We start from the raw sequence: 20,112 nt of genomic DNA, 5'->3' as shown, positions 1-20,112 counted from the left end.
TTAATATGATGGCAACTTGCTTTGGACACTGCCCAAATCTCCTCTGCTATTAAGGTGATTTGGAAAAGAAAAAAACCCACACTAAATAAATTCCTGATAAACCAGCGGAGCAGCTGCACCAGGGATTCGTTCTTGACATTTTCCAAGCCAAATTTTATGACAGCTTTGGAGTAGAAAGGGGAGGCGGAATGAAGGGGTCTGGGGTTGGGTGCCACAAACTTTGTGTGATCTTGGACAAGTTACGTACTCCACTCTCTCTAAAATAAAGACATTTTGGGGGCAAAAATATCACCTCTGTCAGGAGGTCTGATTCCTTTTACTCTCTGTGAAACAAGGAGAATGATGTTTGCCAATGGCACAGAAGATTTATGAGGCTGAAGTGATTTTTTTAAAGCCATGCAAGACTCTTGGTTAGCAGCTGAGACGCAAACACAAAGAATCGCCGATGCTGCTGTTGCTGTTCTACGCCGAGGGTTTTACTCTCCCTTTGGCAAAACACTGAAATTTCTCTGCGTTATCAAATCAGCAAGCCACTTTATTGACAAGGAATAGCAGTAGCTGCACAGCACCTTTCTGTTTCCAGAAGAGCTGGGCAGGAAATGGTTTTTCCAGCCAGTGAGTCTTCAGGATTTCATCCCCCACCTCTCTTTAATTTTGTATCAAAATGAAACAAAGATCTGTCATGGTTTTCCACCAAAAGCCAAGCAAAAAGAGAAAAATGCATCCTAGACTAGCCTGGTAGTCTGGACAGGCACCTGGGAAATTTCAATTTATGGCTTTTCATTGCTGTTTCTCATACACCGCAGGTGACTGCGCTGACCCCCAGATACGGGAGGGTTTCTGTTTCCCAGACCCAATTCCTGTCCTAGAGATGAGAAATCTTTCCTTGTACAACTTTTCCTGGATCTGGCACAGTCCCACAGACAGTTTCCATTTAATAAAGCAGGATCTTCTGTCCAAAAAGCAGCTCCAGTGAAAAAGTCCTGGCCAACCTCACCATAGTCAGCCACTGATAGCAGCCAGCGAAGCTCCCCGAGCTTTCCATGCAGGAGGAGGGCAGCAGCTCGCTGCAAAGTCCATGGCAGGCTGGACCCTGAGACATAGCACCACACCAGGAAACCAGGCCTGTTTCCATTGGAAAGCTGCCCATCACCCCACAGAAGGTCATTGGCCTGGAGATCCTTCCATTAGGCACTTCTCATTCTCTGAAGACGCGGTTTCTGATGAGACACCCTGCTTTGTCGGAAAATTTCAAATCAGTTCTACCTGCACCAGTCAAAAACTTGCTGGCACAACCATGCTGCAAAATACAACGCTCAGTGGACACGCACAACCCGGCATGTGCAGCTCAACAGGTAGCAGACAGGTGCAGCTCAGCATGCGATGCAGGAAGGCTTTCTTTCGCAAGGTTTTAGATGGCTTTCTAACTTCAAGGAAAAAAATCTTCTTCCTGCCAGGTCAGAAAGGGATTCCTACTATAGCAAAAGTGAACGTTGGCAGTGCCTGGCTGTTTGAAATGGGACAGAGATGTTTTCAGACCTTAGCGTAACTCCCCGGAAGCAGTCACTCAAAGCAAGGTCACAGAGCTGTAGCTGGGGGCAATCTGGTGACTCTTCGACAGGAGGAGCGGCACTGGAGATCAGTGTAGCTCAGCTTCATCCATATGATCTAACTCAGTGGTTCTCAACCTTTTTGGACCAGGACCCATTTGTAAACATCAATGGCCAGGCCCGACCCAGTGCCCTTTGCTCCCGACCCGCTCCCTCCACCCCCAGTCCCCAGTGTGCAGGGCAGGGGAGGGTGTAGGGGGCATGGGGGGAACTCTGCCAATCTGCAAGGGAAAACCCATGGTTTCCCGTGTTTTTCTCCTTTCAAAAAGAACCCATTTTTAAAGTTGGTTCATGCCCCTTCCATATATTCGTGCGACCTACTTTTGGATCACAACCCACGGGTTGAGAAACACTGATCTAACTCCAGCAGAGTGGTCAGTGCATTGAAATATTGGCTTATCCTTGATCCCATCACTACTAAGCAATGGCTTCACATCATCCCAGTGTAACAACAAGGAGGAAATGAGAGAGGCAAACCCCGAGAGACTACACATGGGGTTGGATATCTGCCAAGACATTGTGCTTGGATGTGTCAGCAATAACTATGTGGGATGCTGCAGTAGCCCTAAGCGAGGCAAATAAGACATCAAGGTATTCTTCAATATTAAAAATACAGCTGTGCAGCACTTCCAGCTGATGCATTAACCTAGCCACTGGTAATCTGTGCAGGAGGGGAAATGCAAAATACTCCCAAACAACAGCATGCAGATTGTTGTTCATGAGCATTCAATCTGAAATCCCCCATGTGTCCAAAAAAACCAGTGCAAATGATGATGCCTCTCAGCAGGTAAGAAGGGGGCTAGAGACATACCTGCCACTCAACTGCTTAAGGACAGGAGGGGACTGGGCTAGGGAGTGTACCTCGACTATTAAGCTATAACTGTTACATCCACATGCTCCTGGAGAGGGAAAAGCCAGCTAAATCACGGTAACTTTAACCTGAAAAGAGCAGGGCTAAAGTTACAGCGGTTTTGCTCCACTTGTATTGCTACAGGAGCAAGCAGATTTAACAGGTACACTGTAATAGCTTATAGCGGTATCATTCGATACTCATATAATTATTACATCCGTCTGCACCCAAGGTTATCTTGACCCTTTCCGAGGCAAAATGACAGTTGTTTCCTGACCTATTTATCACTTGGCTTCTGTGGAGAAAGCCGTGAAGAGCATTAATCAGTGCCAACTGTACAGGTGATTTTTTCGGATATGGGCACCAAGCCAGGAGAACCTGAATGAATGCCAAAGTCGTTTTGCATAAAAGATCAAACAAAACATCTAGAGGCTTAGGCATCTTGGCAATTAAACCACACAAAGTACCTAGATACATATATCTTCACCCCACTGCCCTCCCCTTCAAGCCATCCCTATTACTTCGATTTTGTGATTTCCTTCCATTATCCTACTTCCCTTTCCTGATAGCAACTGCCTCTGCTAATGGGGCAAAAAGGGTCAGAATGACTCGGATGACAGAGATGTGCTATGCATATTTAATAAACACAATGCTGTGCTGCAGTTTTGGGGATCTCCATGTATCAGCCGTGCAGATGTAGAACAATTCCCAGATACGCCCACACACGCTTTGCTTGTGTGAGTCCTACAGTTAATGAAGGTTTAAAAAAAAAGGTGGGGAGGAGGTGGAATGTAGGAAGGTTTCAGTGAAGCATCTCACCCACCAGCAAAAGCAAAGCCCTTCAGGAGCTGGCATAAAAGGAGAGACAGAAACAGAGTGACTGGTGTGCAGAGCATGGCAGGACAACAGAAATGCAGAGAGCTGGAAAGGCAAAAGACAGAAAGGAACCAGAGCGAGAAGCATGAAAACATGAGCTGAAATATTTAGAGCCAGGTTGGGGAGGAGGGGAAAGGCCAAGTAAGGATGTAACTCAATTGGAGGGATTGCTGTGACCGCAACTCCTGCAGACCTCCCTGAGCCAGCCTGAAAGCAGGTACTGCCAAGTGTACAGCCAGGGCAGCAAGGAACTCAGCCCCGCAGAGCTGCCCGGAGAAGGTGAATAAATATTCAAATGGTGAAGGGCTGTCCCTGTAAAGCTAGCTCAGCCATGTGTGCAGCAATGTAGAAGAGCCCTCCGCCCAGTCTGATGAGAGTTATGTTGGGAGAAGGACCGGCAGAGAAAGCAAGAGCAGGGGGCATTCAGTTCACGTAGGGCAGTGGTTCTCAACAAGGGATGTTCTTAGCAAGGGAAGTTGAGGTTGGATATTAGGAAGAAACCTCTCACCAGGAGGGTGGTGAAGCACTGAAACAGGCTACCCAGATATGTGGGGGAGTCTCCATCCTTGGAGGTTTTGAAGACCTGGCTAGCAAAGCCTTGGCTTGGATGATCTGTTTGGGCACAGTCCTGCTTGGAGCAGGGGGTTGGATTGGAAGTCCCTTCCCACCCTCATTTTCTATGATTCAACCTTGTTAGACTCCAGGCACCCTTCATTAGACCCCCCCCCCCTTGGAAAATGCCAGTTTTTTGTTTTGACTCATTTTTTTAACTATTGAAAAATAATACGAGGGTTGGGGGGTTTTCCTGCTGCAAAGAACTCAGAAAGACCCGAACAGCTCAGGATGTATTTAATGTTATGGCTTCCTACTAGAAATCTATGAGTTTATCTTGTGACACATGCTTGCGCACCTAACAGTCCTAACCTAGTGTGGCACCCCAGGGCACCCTCAAAAGGATCTCATGGCACCCACCCTGGTTGAGAATCAAGGATGTTGGGGAAATGGACACACCAACTCCAATTACTTCCTCAGCCTGACAAAGGGTATTTAAATCCCAATGCTTGCTAAGCAGAATTTTTCCAACTATTCAAGTTGCTCTAATAAAAGAGATCAGATTTACCCAACAAACCTTGTCTGCCTGTGTCCTTAGACCAACACAGCCACAACCTACAGCCCTGGGAGATGAGACAGGCAGACAATGCACAGGTGCACACAGCCAGCCCCCGGTCTCTTCCAGGCAAGCCGTTACCAGTTGCATTTTCAAACTGTAAAGGAAAACCTTGTAAAACTCTGCGTGCTGGCCAAAAATGTCAGCTTCAGTGCAGACTGCCCACCCTGGCAACAAACAGCCATCAAGAAATTATCCTAATAAGTGGGAAGGAGAGAGCAGGGGAACTACTTTGTTGATAGGATTAAATCACCTTGAAGTGATTCAGTTTTATATTACACACGGCTCAAAAAAAAAAAAAAAAAAGGAATGGAAATGGGCCCCAGGGCTCCCCAGGCAGCCATGGCTCCACTGCGCCGAGCCCCTGACCTTGCTGCAATGAGGACAGTCAGAGGATCACGGCCCCAGGGCAGCAAAAGGCCTAAGGGGTGGCTGTACAGTGGGATGACCTGGCCAGGAGAAAGAACAACAGCTGTGCAGCCAGACCGCGTAGACTTTGGAGGAGCTCTTATAAATTACTCCAGGTCTCTTGAATGCTACAGCTCTCCAGGCAGGATTTACATCGCCATTACAAAGGCAGAAGCACCTTTCACCTATGGAAATTAGCATCCATGGCTAAAGAGCAACGGGGCTGGAGAAGGTGGCACAAGGACCTGCTGTGGTTTAGTTGCTGCCAACTCTGCTTTTTACCAGCTCAGAACCTCAGCAAATGAGGCTTTTAATTCTCTGAAGCACCCGGATGCATTGGGCATTTCAAGTCTCTCTTCCTGTGGCAATGACACAATGCCGGTTCTATTTTGTGACATTAAAAATAATTAAAACAGGGCTTGATGCATAGGCTTGCTCTGTTCCCCAGAGAGAAATTATTTTGCAATAACCTCGGAAGAGCTGCCCGTATTGCCACAAATAATCTCATGCCGCAAATAACCCGACTTGAATGCTTGAGCCGAGGCTAAGAGCTTCAGTTTCACACTGTCTCAGCTCCTCTGGAGGGCCGTCAAAGTGTGCAGAACATTTCTCACTGCAACAATTATGCCCTTAAATCTCCAGAATGTGTTTAAACACATACCCATGCCACAAAGTGAACTGAACTGAGGAGAGACTTAAGACCAGTGCAAACTCCCCAGCTTCCCCACCCAGACAGCACCTCCTTGCAGGAACAGAGGCACGCCACAGGCAGGCAATCAAGGCTTGCGTGAAGACCTCAAGCAGCATTTTGCCAATCTGGAGAGCAGGGATGAGTGGAAGAGGAGGACATGCCAGCATGGAAATGGAGTCCAGGGGAGAGGTCAGTGCAATGAGCTCTGGTGAATCAGGGGCTACAGAAGGGAAAATGAAAGCACAGCTCCTTGAACCAGGCCTGAAGTTGGCCAAATGTCTAAGTGCAGGAAGTACAGCTGCTGTTCCTCTCCCCATGCCCAAGCCCTGTTTTAAATGGTAATGGGACCCATTTCACTCCCTAGGCCAGACATGGCATGTATAACAGGGTGGCACACGTACAGAGAAGGCATTACACAGCCCCGATTCACGCAAGCGTTCCTTCTCTTTAAGCCAGGGGTGGGCAAAATGCAGCCCCGGGGCTGGATGTGGCCCACCAGGCCACTCTATCCAGCCCACAGGGCCCCTAAAAAATTTAGAAAATTAATATTTATCTGCCCTGGGCTGCCTGTCATGAGGCCCTCGATGGTTTGCCAAAACTCAGTAAGCGGCCCTCTACCCAAAATAATTGCCCGCCCCTACTTTAAGCGACGTGTTCATCTTCTAACAGCAGCTTGGGTGTCAAGACAACCAGTTTGTTTGGGGATTAATCAAGACTGTTTCACCAGTGGCCCTGCGGAGACTAACTGTACTTTAAGCGTGCAGACGTTGCTGCCACATCTCCTTCAGCATCCAAAATCGCTTTGGCCACTTTCTTAGGCTCTGGGTGGCACTTGTGGAGGTACGGACTCATCGTCTATCAAATATCTCATCGCAATTCAAAGATACTTTGTGCTGAGTGCAATCAAAGAATGAGTACAAACACAAGGAGCTGGGAACCACTCACCCACTTCCAACTTCTTTATTTCATGCGTTTACTGAAGAAATATACAGAAGTGTATCTAGGATCTTATAAGAACCTGATTTTTATATCTAGGGAAACCAAGTCATCTGGTCAAATTAGTATTAGGAGGAGCCTTGTGCATTTCTTGCCTCTTGTTTTTTATTCTGAAGGACACTGCTATGAAAACAGGATCTTTGTTGTTCAGGAGCTCATCAGCTCCCACCGACTGCTGCTCGTTCCCTGAATGAAGTCATAATTCCCCGTGGCATTACATTTAGTGGTGGTGGAGCTCATTGTGAAGCAATAAACAAAGGGTTATAGGACTTCAGGTGCAGACTAACTAGCTGGGGCTTTTTTTTTTTTTTTTATCAGCATACAGATGTCCTTAGTAATAAAGACCAAAAGGATGGGATACAGAGGAGGGCAGAGCTAGAGACAATTGCAGGACACAGAAGGTGCGCCTACATGAGAAGCTTTACTGTGCAGTAGACTAATCTACTCTGCAGTAGCGTCACCAAGTAAATGTGCTCATAAAATACTGAGCAGTAAATTAGTCCACTATGCCAGAGGTTGTCAACCAGGGGGTACATGTACCCCTGGGGGTACTTGGGATGGCCCCAGGGGGTATGCGTATTACTGCAGGGAAGCAGCATGTGACGGCAGCATGGAGTGATGAATGGCAGCAGCGGCTGCTACCTGCAAGGTCCCCATCCCCCGCAGCTGCCATTCACCACTCCATGCCACCGCTGCCCGCTGCTTCCCCACCCTCTACCGCCACCATTCACCACTCCACGTCACCGTGCACCGCTGGCTTTGCATCTGTCTGGCCATCAGCACCCCCCACCCCTGTCTGGAAGGGAGTACACTCCAGAAGAGGTACCCACCAGAAGGGGTACACTCCTTAAAAGAGGTGGAAAACCCCTGTACTATGCAGTCAGCCGGTACTTGTAAAATGTAAATACAGATACTAAACTAACTGCGCAGTAGATACTGTGCAGTAGTGCTTGTGTAGATGCTGACCAAGAGCAAATTTGCTCCTGGTTAGCCACAGGAGCAGGGGGCCTGGTCCTAGTGCTATTTGGCTCCCAGCTCCCCCAGGATTGGAGTCCAGGGCTCAGGAAGAGCTGTGGAGGAGGAGACTTTTTCCCAGCCCCATGCCCCAACCCACAGATCAGGCACAGGGCTGGAAGGCAGCTGCCCCAGAGGAATGACAACTTCCCCCACCACCCCGGAAACCAGGGTCCGACTCTGGTGCCCCTTGCTAGCCCAGGGCTGGCACCTGGGGGAGCCTGGAGCTCCCCTGACTGCTGTATAGGGCACAGCAGGGCTGAAGTAACCCTGTACTGAACTGCTGCCCTTGGAAGCAAATTTGCTCTCAAGAGGAACATGTGTAGATGTCCTGCTGGTGAAAGCTTACTGCACAGTATTTCATCGTGCAGTAAACTTTCTGGGCATTAACTGCACGTATAAACATGCCCAGAGTAACTAAGCAGTGGTAAGCTCACTGGGTAGGATTAAGAGACAGCTACAGGCTAGGGTTTTGTCTTTGCTGAGGCTATAACTTACCACTTAGGAACTGCCTTACAAGGGTCCCCAGAAAAATTAACCCTCTGAACTACATCTATCTAAGGTACCTTACAGCTGAATGAGAGCCTCTCCACCCAGGCTGACAACACGTTAACTTGGGTGCATTGTCTTCGCACCTCCAGGTGATTTACCTTAGTTTTCTTGCATGTTCCGATGTAGACAAGCCTTTAACGTGGTTCTTGCATTTAACAAAGACTATGAGGAAGTTACCCTCTTTGCGTTCTGTGTTTATATGACATCTAGCACGACGGAGTCCAGGACTGTGGTTCCTAGATATTACTAGAGAAAAAATGACTAACTATAAAAGCACCGTCCTCACCGCCAGAGCAAGCAGCATTGTGAAATCAGTATGAGGAGGGATGGGAACAGCTGAGAATTCATCTCCAGGAGCTGTCATGTAGAAACACTAGCTGGCTGTGAGCTTGGAGGCAGACCTGCTGGGTAGTTTTCTGGATCATGCTATGGGAATAGGAATCAAAAAGCCAGTGGGCATCAGCAGAGCGCATGCCTCACACTAACCCTGCTCCCAGGGGTCAGTGCCACCCCTGATCACCAGCACCAATGAAGATTTGGCTCCTGCTACAACACTCAATGTCCCTTTTACAGGAAAGGGTGGTGCTGTTTCAATTGTGAGAGCAGCTGTTGCAGCCCACCTCTTGAACTAAGTTTCTCTTTGGAAAGATAAATGACACTGTATGCATTTTATTAATGCTTCCTGACCACCACAAGAGACAAATTCCCTATACGATGTGATGACAAAGTCGTTCCGCTAATATGAAGCCCTGTTTGCAGATAGCTCACACTGTTTGCAGAAAATACTGATGCCTTAGTACATGGAGATATCCCAAACACTAGCAGCTGGTTTTGCTTTATATTATAGGCTTTACCATCTCTATCACATCCCAGTCTTCTGCATTTTAAGGCATTTTAAAGACACCTGTGTAAGGAAGTCCTAGGCATACCAAGCCAGAGGCTCCCAACTACTGGGCCGCGGCCTGGTACCGGGCCACAAAGGGTTGGCTGCCAGGTCATGGGCCCTCGGTTGTGGGCTCGGACACCCGTCTGCCTACCCGAGCGAGCAGCTTCTGCTGCCGCCAGTCATGTGTGGGGTTAAAGCCGGGCGGTGGGGCAGCCCCAGGAGGGAGGCAGCCGGCTCCATGTGCCCCATCCCGCTCACACCACCATGGTCATGCCCAGCGAGGCGCTGCCTGTGCAGCAGGTACTGGGGCCCATGCCAGGCCGGACAGGACACACCACCCCTGCCCACGGCTGGGAACAGAGGGAGGCAGGCAAGGAAATGCCCAGGGCGGAGGTCATGGAGGTGTACAAAAGTGTAATTTTTTATATATTTTTATAAACGTGTAAATTTTTACATATGTAAATTTAAATAATGCAAGTACATAAATTAGATTGTTTCTAGACCCGGTCCACCGAAATTCTTTGAGTGAGTTTGCTGGGTATTTCCTTACCTGAAAAATATCTTCCAGCTATGCAGTCACAATTTGTGATAGCGCTTTCTTAACACTGAGGCGGGATAAAACAGCAGTTTGGTATCACACATCAGCACAACAAAACAGCTCTGCTCAGAAAATGCAGCATCCGCTCTCCTGGGATTCACGTAGAGCGCTGGGGTCGATACCGATTTTTCTTTTTAAAAAATGCCGTACAGGAAACGCTTGTACAAGAACAGTCCCAGCAACAGCATCCTTGACCAGCTATGCAGATGAAGGGGTGCCACCGGCTGAGCCCTTCCAGACCATGGTTAAGTTGTGAGATCTGACTTGACAGCCAGGGGCTGCAGGTTCCAGCTAATTTCTCGAAGTGCGTACTGTAGTTCTCCTTGTAGAAAAATATTTCCAGGTGCCATAAGAGAGCAATAAAAGCCTGCACAAGTGACAAGCATTGTTCCTTTGCTCTGCCAGGTTTATTATGAGAGTTTCAACTTTAACCAGAAAAAAAAAAGTCCAACTCCCATCATGCAGCAGCATAATTAGGAGAACAGCTCACCTTACGGATCTGACTCTGCTTGCTGCCTGGAGGTGGTATACATTTATTCTTAATAAAACAGCAACTAGAGAAGAAGCAAATGAGTGAGCAAACAGGCAGAGTTTTGCTTTGCTTATTTGTTTTGCAACATTAGAGATTGACAATCATAAGCCTGCTCCTATAATTGCTACTGCTGATGAATTTGGACTGTTTAATTAAAGTCTGGGTATGGATTTCACTGCTAATGAATAATCACCAATTTGCTGCCAAAGATAGTTGTCCCTTCTCCCTTCCCCTCCCTGCCTACAACTCCCCACTCATAAACATGCTTGAGCACAAAGACCCATCATCTTCCACTATCCTGGGAACTGGTTTAATTTCAAAAGGACTTCCTAGAACTGTACAGACATCCTGGTTGCCAAGCAATTATCAGGAATAAATTAAGTCTTCTAACCACATTAAAAATAAGCCATTGTTGGTTTTTAACATTCAGACTGACCATTGGGTCCTTATAGCACTTACTGCTGTGAACACTTGATGACACAAAGAATTCGCTGTTGCAAGGAAATGGCGCATCATCTGTTTCTTTTGCTTCTTAATTTAATTCAATTTCTTAATTCCCAGTAACATGAATAGGAATGAAGAGCACAAATCAAAAGGGAAACCAAGACCACAAGTCTCTTAAAAACACAATTCCTGAATGGCCAAGAAACTCATGCAGCTGCTAACTTACTGCGAGAGTGAGGAATCCATACTGAAATCTTCTGCGGGTGGCCTACAGACACAGAGCAAAAGCATCGTAACAAGTGAGACAAATGGCAGATATACCGCACGGGCAGTCAAGGGGAATGAAAGTGACTGAGGGGCAGAGACATGAGACAGACAAAATCAATCATTACAATGGACAGACCCCATGCAAAGGCATGCCGCTGGCCCAATACCTGCTAAATCAGGATAATCTCCTATGCACTGGATATCCTAGGCCATTTCCTACGTACTGGATGTTAGCCATCAAACAGGACTTTGCAATAGGTGTCCTGTTAGTTTTGCTGGGTTTTTTTAAAGGCCAAGCAATACTGCATTTCACCTCTAGGAAGACGTGTTTAAATGCAGCTTCCTTTTTTTCCTTTTTTTTGCAAACTATGCTGCTGCATCACTTTAATAATGCAACGTCAGGTTTGTTGGGAAGAAATTGCATTGGAAAGCTGCTATTGTGTTTCTCATGAGTAGCACTCACATGCATTCAACTTGCTTGGGTATCCCATATGCATCTGATTTTCTTTTACATCGATTGTGCATGAGAAAGGAAAACAGGTAAGTAGCAGAATGGAAAAGAGTAGTGAGCATGTTCACAATGGTGTTAATGACAGAAAGAGGGGATGAAGTGAGTGCACAGGAGTGAACGGGAGTCAAAAAAATTTCCATTGCAAGGAACTTGAAGGCCATCATGTACTGGATATTTCCAAAGCTGTAACTCAATGTCCTTGTTGCCTATGCTAGGCCTCAGGTAACCATCTCCAAGTGCCATGGCACTGCCCAGGACCCAGCTCAGTGCAAAAGCTTCAATCCTGCAACATGCCATGGCTCTAGAAAGTCACAGGCTAGAAAACCGCTAACCCCAGCCTCCTTTCCCTGCAGGCAAGTCCGCAGGAATGTCTTCCTCCCCAGGAAAACCACTAGACAGCTCTTCAGGTCAACCGTCCCGTCCAAGACAGGCTCTGAGCCTGGAAACGGTCACTCTCTACTGCATCAACACCCCTGCACCCCAGAGCCTTGCTAGGCTCAAAGGTCCCATGCGGAGACATTCATAACATTGCGCTACCGCCTCACGTTCCACGTTGCTTCCCTTGACCATTAGATTAATTGGGATCCTGCTGGGAAGGATTGGAAATCCTGAAATTGGATCAACCTCCTATAGAATTTCAAAGGCAAAAAACCCCAACCTAATAAATCAGTGTCACCAATACCGAATGGCTGCTTTTGTGTAATTAATGGCCCAAAGGGAAAGCAAAGGAAAATTAAAATGAAAAAGTGATTTTTTGTTGCTGAGGACTCACCCCATATAGCAGTCAGCCTTCCACAACTCAGTTTGCTTGCATTTTGCCCAAAAACCCAGGTATGATTAAGAGTCCCCAGTCCCCTGGCATCACACTGCTCAGTGCACACTGCTGTCTTTTGCCACAGCCTTAGCAACTGAGAAACAGGAAGAAACTCCCCAAAGAGCAGTGTCTTCAACTGAATAGATGCCAGGAACTGAACATGGCAGACACTGGTGACAAGGAAACGTGCCCAGGATGGGCTCCATTACTGCAACATGGTGATTTCCACAATAATCCAACCCCTGCCACCCTCCAGCACTCCTCATCCTCCGTCTCCCTTGCCTACTAGCAAACCAGGCTGGCATTCATCCCTTCTTCCCTACAAGCTAAATTCTTCCCTGCTTCTTGTCTTGCCTCTGACAATAAAGGTCCCAAGGGTTTTCTTTGCAGGTATACACATGGAAATGACATGAATGGCATTTTGTTAAATCCACCTGGAGATCCTTGCTATGGGGCCTATTACCCAGCTTCAGTCTCCAGAAGGGTCATTCCAGGCTTAGTCCGAAATGCACCCAAGTGAATGGAAAAAAAGCATAAGGTCAGCTTTGGATCAAGTACTGCACCCTGAAGAAGAAGGCAGCACAACCTTCCCCATGCAGTCTTGCATGGACAGTATCCCTTCTCCACTCCTCTGGATTCGTGCCAGCTCAGGACTGCGGCACAGTTATTTGAAATTCAATAATTCAGGCTTGGGGGAATAAGTAATTCCCTTTGCAAAATTACACTCTTTTCAGTTCAAAAGGGAAAAGAAACAGACAATTATTTTGTTCCTGAAGCAAAAAAAAAAAAAAGCAGTAGCTGGTGGTTGGCATTTTCCTAGACATTGCTTGACTGTGCCAAAGCAAGAAGTATTCATTGTTCTCTGCTAGCTCCTCTTTATTGTTCTCAGAGCAGCAATCAATACTAGAAAATACTATGTAGGTCCTTCTCCCTCCTGAGGGAGGATAGTCTCATCTAAAAGGTGACAGGACAATCAAGGAACATCATGAAGAATTTACAATGACATTTTTTGAAGGTTTTAATTTACTCTGCTTTCTGCTTCAGGAGTCACTTCCTCCAGCATCATTTAGGTTAAATAAAAACAGCAATAAACTAAAAGAGCTATTAAAAAAACAAGTCCACAGGGAAGCTAACTGATGCTTAAGTGAACTGGGTTGCACTGGTATAAGACATGCTCCTGTGGTTCAATTTAGACTTCTACTATTATTACTGAGCATTCACAAACCCCGTAGTGGTAGGTGCTGTGCAAACACAGAACAGAAACTGAAGCTCCACTTGGAAGAGTTTGCGATCCAAGTAAAAGTGTGGACAGATGAACCATTTATACTGCCGTAAAGGGGGAGCGGGGATAAGGCTTATCACTTCAAGCTGAACCTGCTATAATTGTTTCATATATCCACTCTAGCCCGTGGTGTGTCTACACGAAATGCTTAATGCACAGAAGACTAACTGTACTGCGCATTAGCGTGGCAGGCAAAACTCATGCTAATATGCTAATGCATGGTAGATTTAATCTAATGTGTATTAATATTACTAAAAAAAAAAGTTTATCTACTCTAATGTGCAGTAGTACTGATTATGGTGCATTAAGTTGGTCCTTGTCATTATAGGTACTAAACTTAATGCACAGTAATTATGGTGCATTAATGAATGTGTAGTCGCACCCAGTAAGTAGAAGCTAACATGAAGTAGCTTACCACCCGTTTCATTCATATTTAAGTCACTGCAGCAAAGTTTCACTTACTCCAGGATCTGAGCAGACAAACATTTTCAACAGGTCTGGTGGCACTTGCTCACAAGTACTTCATCCAACTCCCCTTTCAAATGGCCTTAATGCTTATGTGTCCACTTGAGACAAAAGCCAACAAATGAATGCAAGCAGATGAACATGAGGAAACAATGTTCAACTAATTCTGCACCTGATGTTAGAGAGAAAGGAGAATTCACTCTTTGCAGCTCATGAAGGTACCAACTTCAAATAGGTGAATAATTCCACTAATCCCACTGCAACGCCTCATGTGCTTAACATCAGGCTTGTGCTTGCCTCCTAGGCTGAATCAGCACCGCTGAGATTAGCTACTCCCTCCTTCCCAGACAGAGCGCTTCCATTGGAAAAGCTTCAGCCAAAAGGCTTGTTAAAGGAAAGCCACTTTTGCTGCTGCAGAAGGAAGCAGTAGTATTAACAGCACAATACAGCTCGTGCCCTGAGGACACCAGAAGCGCAGATGAGTCAGTCGTGCGAAGTACAGGCAGTAGCAGGGCCAGAAATCACGCCTGACAAGAGAGGCTGGCATGGAAGTATCAACCGAGGAAAAACAAAAATCCAAATGTTACAAGAAACATGCATCCTCAGCTGGTACAAAGCAATACCGCTCCCCACTGAGGAACGACTCTGCTTTACACCGGCTGGGAATCTCAACCAAATAAAGATTTGGCTCCGAGGTTCTGCATCCCACCGTCAGGATGGATGACAGGCACCCCTTGGTGGGTACGAATCTGTTGTGGCTGCGCGGAGCAGAAGCACGCATAACGCTCATGGAGAAAGACGGAGAGTGCTGCACTTTGCAGAAAAGAAGCGAGGAAGACCGACATCCTCATTCAATCGCCGTCACTACAAACGGACACGGCTCTTCCATGACACCACCTTGCGGAGGGAAAGCTACAAGCGTCCCCGAAGACCAGCTGCAGTCTCCCTGGTCACAGGGCTGGTCGCTGTTACTGTGGCTGTCAAACCTGGAGAGTCTGCTAATGCCACTGCAACACATGCTGTTATAACAATTATTGTACAGGCAGCTAAGCTATGCCTGATATGAGAGCAGCTCTCCGGGCTGTGCACTCAGCTGAACTCCTCTGGGGATCAAGGCTGCTGTCTACCAGTGGGAGACACAGGTTATAGGAGATTTTAAAAGTCTTGAGCCCACAAAGGTGTAAGACCTTGATTGTCAAAGAGGTATTTTGTCTAGAAGCAGCCTTCCCACCAGATCACAACCATCTGCCAAGCTTAGCTTCAATTCATTTAAACAAAAGATGTTCGCAAAGCTTTTTTTTGATAACATCAGATTTTTCCTAGTGTTTTTCTGGGAGTGGAACTAGGAAATCAATGTAGTGGGGCTGGAGTGATGGCGTCAAGGACATTTTGTGCCAAAAAGCTTGTCTAACACCTCTCCTAACTGCAGAGTCAGTCCAATAAAAGTTGTCACCAAAAAAATCCTTCCTTCTCATAGGAAAGTATTTAGCCCTGAAGTCCATAACCAGAGGCTCCACTGCTCAGGCAGGTGAGCCAGGGATGAACCATCTCCCCCGTTTCTGGCCATGCTCACTGGGGAGGCAGTGAGTAAAGCAGCCTTATTCTGGGCTCAAATGCACAGCGAGAGGTGCAAATGTGCAGTCTTACCCCATCCTGCACCTTTGCACAGGTGTGTAGGGAATCCCCCCCTGCCAAAACCTAATCAATCAGGCAGAGGGAAGTAGTATCCATGGGCAAAACCTGGAACTACTGTTCAATGCTCAAAGAGATGGACGTGCTGTGAGATGCTTCAGAATAAACAGGAGACACTTGCAGGTACTTAAAAAAAATGACATTACAGCTGTTTCCATAAAGGATGGTTTTTGAAGGGTGTGAGTATCTGTAACTGCCTGAGGTTTGACTCACATTAGCAAAATCACTGATGTGAATACGCAGCTTGGAATAAGGGCTCCAGTCCCCGGTTCAGCAAACCTGCCCTATACAACAAAGCACTTAACATGTGCCGAACTTTAGGCACACGCATAAATCCTATTGAGTTCACCGATGTAGGAATGCTTAAATTTTGGCATTGGCTGAAAGGCATCTGGACTTCGGTCTGTAATGGCATTTCACACAGTCAGGTTTGGGCAGCGGCTCCAAAATCTCAGGCCTGGGGTTGGTACTTGTGTTGGAACCCATCTGCCACCAATCGCTTATCTGTTTCTTGCTACCCCTTCGAGACTTGCCACCGGCAGCCACAGATTGCACTGCATTAAGAAGTGCTCCAGTGCACAATTCCCTTTAGCAGAAGGCCAGAAGCTGCCTCGCGACTAGGGCTGAGAATGGGATGGGAGGAAGCTGGAAACATAACTCAGCTGGGTCAAGATTACACCTTCCTATCACGGCTCTCCACAGTATTCGAACTCGCCACCTGCACCACTTCCAGCTGCGAGAGGCGTTCTATGTTTTCACATGAGCAAGTTCCCACTAACCCACCAGGTCAAGAGCCCAGCAAGAAGGCAGAGGAATTATTTCCTAGGCCAGTTTGTTAGTTGATGGTGTGCTTGGGGCCTACCCAAGGTACCCTAAAGTTTGTCTGCTGGAATCAAGTGCTGTTGATCGTGATTCATATGGCAGATGTCTTCTTCTCATGTCTCTGCACCACATTGGCCCATGTTGCATGGCAGTGAAGTTGAGGAAAGCAGGGCAGTGGGTCTGTCTGTGAATCTCTGGCAAGCTAAGTGGTGGAAATTTTGTTTTGTTCAAAGCTCTTAACAAGAGTCTGCTGCAACTCTTTCCACATTTTGAGGGCAGGAGCAGAAAGGGCAGAACGATCCCGCATTTGAGGATTATCCCTTCAGCCTGTCTCCAGGGGATGCTTCAGCATCAGCCACTTGTATTCTCAAGCCTAAGGGGGTGTCACCGAAGTGCTGCTACCATTCGTTACAATAGGCTCCCCCTATTAATAAAAACAGCTGCCCCCAAATCCCTTGAAGTGACACAAGACTTCTCTGCCCAACGTGTGCGCTGCTGCCAGGTTGCACTTCGGCAGGGAGCCGTCCACCAATGCTCCATCCTGAAAGCCGGCCAGAAAACAGGCACTGGCTCACCAGCCAGAAAACCAGGACTACGATGGGCCAAGTTGTTCTTCACTGCGCACGGAGTGACCCAGGAGAGTCCGGTAGTGCTCTAGCACCCTGCTCCACGAACCAGTCACCCAAAGTCAGCGCGGCTTAAGCAGATCATCATGTCAACTGGGAAGCTCCACACTGCTCAAGGCTTTCTATTGGCCTCTCTCGCTCTCCAGTTTAGTGGTTACTGCACTGATGCAAGTAATGCTCCTTCAGGTATGTGTATGCACCCCAGCGAGAAAGCTCTTGGGCAAATACCCAAAGACGCAACAGAATCAACAAAGCACAAGGCACTTGCAAACTAGCATATACACAAATTAATTAATAGAAAAGTCCAAGCTGCACCATCTGGCAAAAGAAACCTCTTGGGTCCAGGTGGAAAGGGCATTTGAGGGAACAGAACGAAGCATCCCAGCCAGACCGTCTGTCTGACGAAACAGGATTCCTTCATCAAACAAACTAGCACAAGCTCTACCTCCAAACCCTGCGCCTGGTCCTAAGCGGTCCTGAGCTCTGAAGTCACTGGAAGTGAAGGTGGAACATGTTCTTCATGGGATCAGGCCCTAATCTCACCTCTACACCTTAATTTATCTGCAGGGATGTTCTTAGTCCAAGTACTAGGTCTAATCCAAACAGGGAAGCCACATTTTCCATACTCCCTTGTTGTGGTACTGAGCCAGTTATGCTCTGCGATTCTCCCTGATGTTACTGAGCCCACTTACACACATCACTTCTCTCTGCCTAGAAGCTGCAATGCTTTTTGCAAAACATACACAGCTTCCTTTATCACTGCCACATCTGCTTCTGCATAGTACGAACCTCTTGCCCCATCCTAGCCTTTTGCTCCGGTACCAAACATTGCAGTCTCAATTCTCCGCTGGTGCTCTCAATGATGGAGGCCACAGCACAGCATTTTTCAGGGCATTTTTACTGCCCTGAAAATGTGCAATCAGTATGGTGACCACTGCTGGAGAAGTCCAGCTCGGGAGTTTGACCAGGTCAGTGCTTTGCCAAGACTGTATAACTCACTACCTAAGTCTCCCTAGTGGAACTATGCAATTAAGAAGCAAAACATTTTTTTTACCAAGCAAAGCCTGGCAGCTTCATCACAGACATTGCAAATTGCTTTCCTCTGATAGATGGCTTTGTATAAGAAAAAACAAAATAAAGCAGGTCTCCGGGTTGCAGCTGTATCGGTCTAAAGGCAAAAGCGATCAGGACTTGGGGTAGAGGTGATATCTTTTATTAGGCCAACTAGATTTTTGCAAAATGAATGGCAAGCATCCAGGCACAAGCAGAGCGCAAAATAAAGCACATTTCGGGCACAAAATAAAGCAGAGCATCTGGTTTCCTTTTCTTTGGTGAATCAGAGGGTGGCAGATAATGAAGGGATGTCATCCTGGCGTGGGCTGGTGTCACCGGCCCTGCCTCATTCATTGCTCACAAGGGCCACTTTTATGGGTTGTCTCAGAATAAAAAGGTTGTGAAATGATGCTGAATTCCCACCTTGGTCCTTAAGGTGCTTCCCATGACCACAGGGACTCAGGGCAGACACCCAAATGAAGTTTGAGCTCTCCCAGGAAATCAGTACGCCAGCCCATGAGTCTGACGACTTCTGCAAATAATGCCCTCAAAAAAAGAGCTTGCTTGACTGACAGAATAGCTTTCCTGCTCTGTGCCGCTGACACCACTGCCTCGCTGCAGTGACATTTTTAGGAAAAGGAATTTGTTTCAGATCAAAATGGGTTTCTTAGCTACTAGGCACAGAAAAAATACAACCAAGTACATGGCTGTAATCAAGCATGGAAGCATTCAAATGAGAACTGTAATTTGTTAAGGATAAGCAACACCAAATTTCTCGGGCTGTAAAATAGAGGCATGTCCATGAATGAGAAATGGTCCAGAAATCTCAACCACCTTCACTGCAAATTAGATTATACATCTCTAGCCGCCAGAGTCTGTTCCAGCTCCCTCGCTCCCCTTTTTGGAAAGAGTGGATTGCTTTTGCCATGGATTTTTTGAAAGCCCCAGGGAGACATTTATGGGAACAAAACAGCAGATGATCTGGTTGTGCCTTAATATATTGCTGGATGGTAACAATGCAATGAGAGGACTATAAGAGCAGAGGATTATGTCAGCTATAACTCCCTGAGGCAGGAGAAAAACGATCCTGATAAACCAAATGCAGTAAGATAAAAAACAGAGATTACAGTTCATTTGAGCTCCTGCAGCACCTAAATGCTGGGCTCTGAGGCACATGCAACAGAAGTTCATGATGAACCACAGCTGTCAAGACATCACAGTAAGGCTCGGTTCACCCGCGCACTCATCTAGCCACCGTGTAGCCTTATTTCCAATACAAATCTTTGATCTGACAAGCCTCCGCTTCTCTGCATTATTGAAGTATAATTCACCGGCTGACCAAATCCAAGAAAAAGGTAGATGAATGAAAATGAAACGAGGAGAAAGACTCTGGCAGAAACGATGTCATTGCAAAAGCCATGAGTAAAAATTGAAACTTGAATAACCCAAAGAGGTAAATGATGAACAGCCAAGTCTTCTTGCCATCCTCTGAGATGCGGGAGAGTGGCCGAGGCAGAAATGAACACTTCCCGTTCATCAACTCTGTTTCCAGTTTTTGGTATCTTTGGAGGCATCGGCCAGGGGCCTGTTTCCTTCAAAGCCAACAAAATGCCCCTGGGAAAACAGGCCTGTGAAGCTGGACAACATCTTGTTTTGCAAAATGCCACCTCCGATAAAAGGAATATGTATGTCTTGGGTGAAATAAGGAAAGCTCCCTGGGACTGGCTTGGCTAGTTTGTTCAGAGGAACTTCTGAGACCACACAAAGGTTTTACAAACCCACCCAAACCAACCTCTCCACTTAAAAAAAAAAAAAAAAAGGATTTGAATCTGAACTGGAAAGAAAGACAAGAAAATACTCAGCTTGGTTGAAAACATTATAAGCAGAACATTTCCCTCCAACTCTCCAAAGAGAAAACTGGAATTTCAACCAAATAAAAAGGAAAATATATAAGG

The 20,112-nt window shown here is 46.7% G+C and overlaps 1 protein-coding gene across 7 annotated transcripts in view; it reads right to left on the bottom strand.

Moving 5' to 3' along the window:
• KCNT1 (potassium sodium-activated channel subfamily T member 1) overlaps positions 1-20,112 on the bottom strand; it is a 169,440-nt gene that overhangs the window by 77,651 nt on the left and 71,677 nt on the right. For 2 of the 7 annotated variants that reach the window (XM_090021367.1, XM_090021370.1), the window contains exon 2: positions 10,852-10,893. The exons of the other annotated variants lie outside the window; for them this stretch is intronic. In XM_090021367.1, coding sequence (XP_089877493.1) covers positions 10,852-10,893 — 42 coding nt within the window. The remainder of the gene's footprint in view (positions 1-10,851; positions 10,894-20,112) is intronic. 7 annotated transcript variants of the gene reach the window in all.

Source organism: Crocodylus siamensis, chromosome 11, assembly GCF_052110815.1.
Source record: "Crocodylus siamensis isolate JL-2025a chromosome 11, ASM5211081v1, whole genome shotgun sequence".
NCBI lineage: Eukaryota > Metazoa > Chordata > Crocodylia > Crocodylidae > Crocodylus > Crocodylus siamensis.
This window is presented reverse-complemented; position numbering and strand designations above follow the sequence as displayed.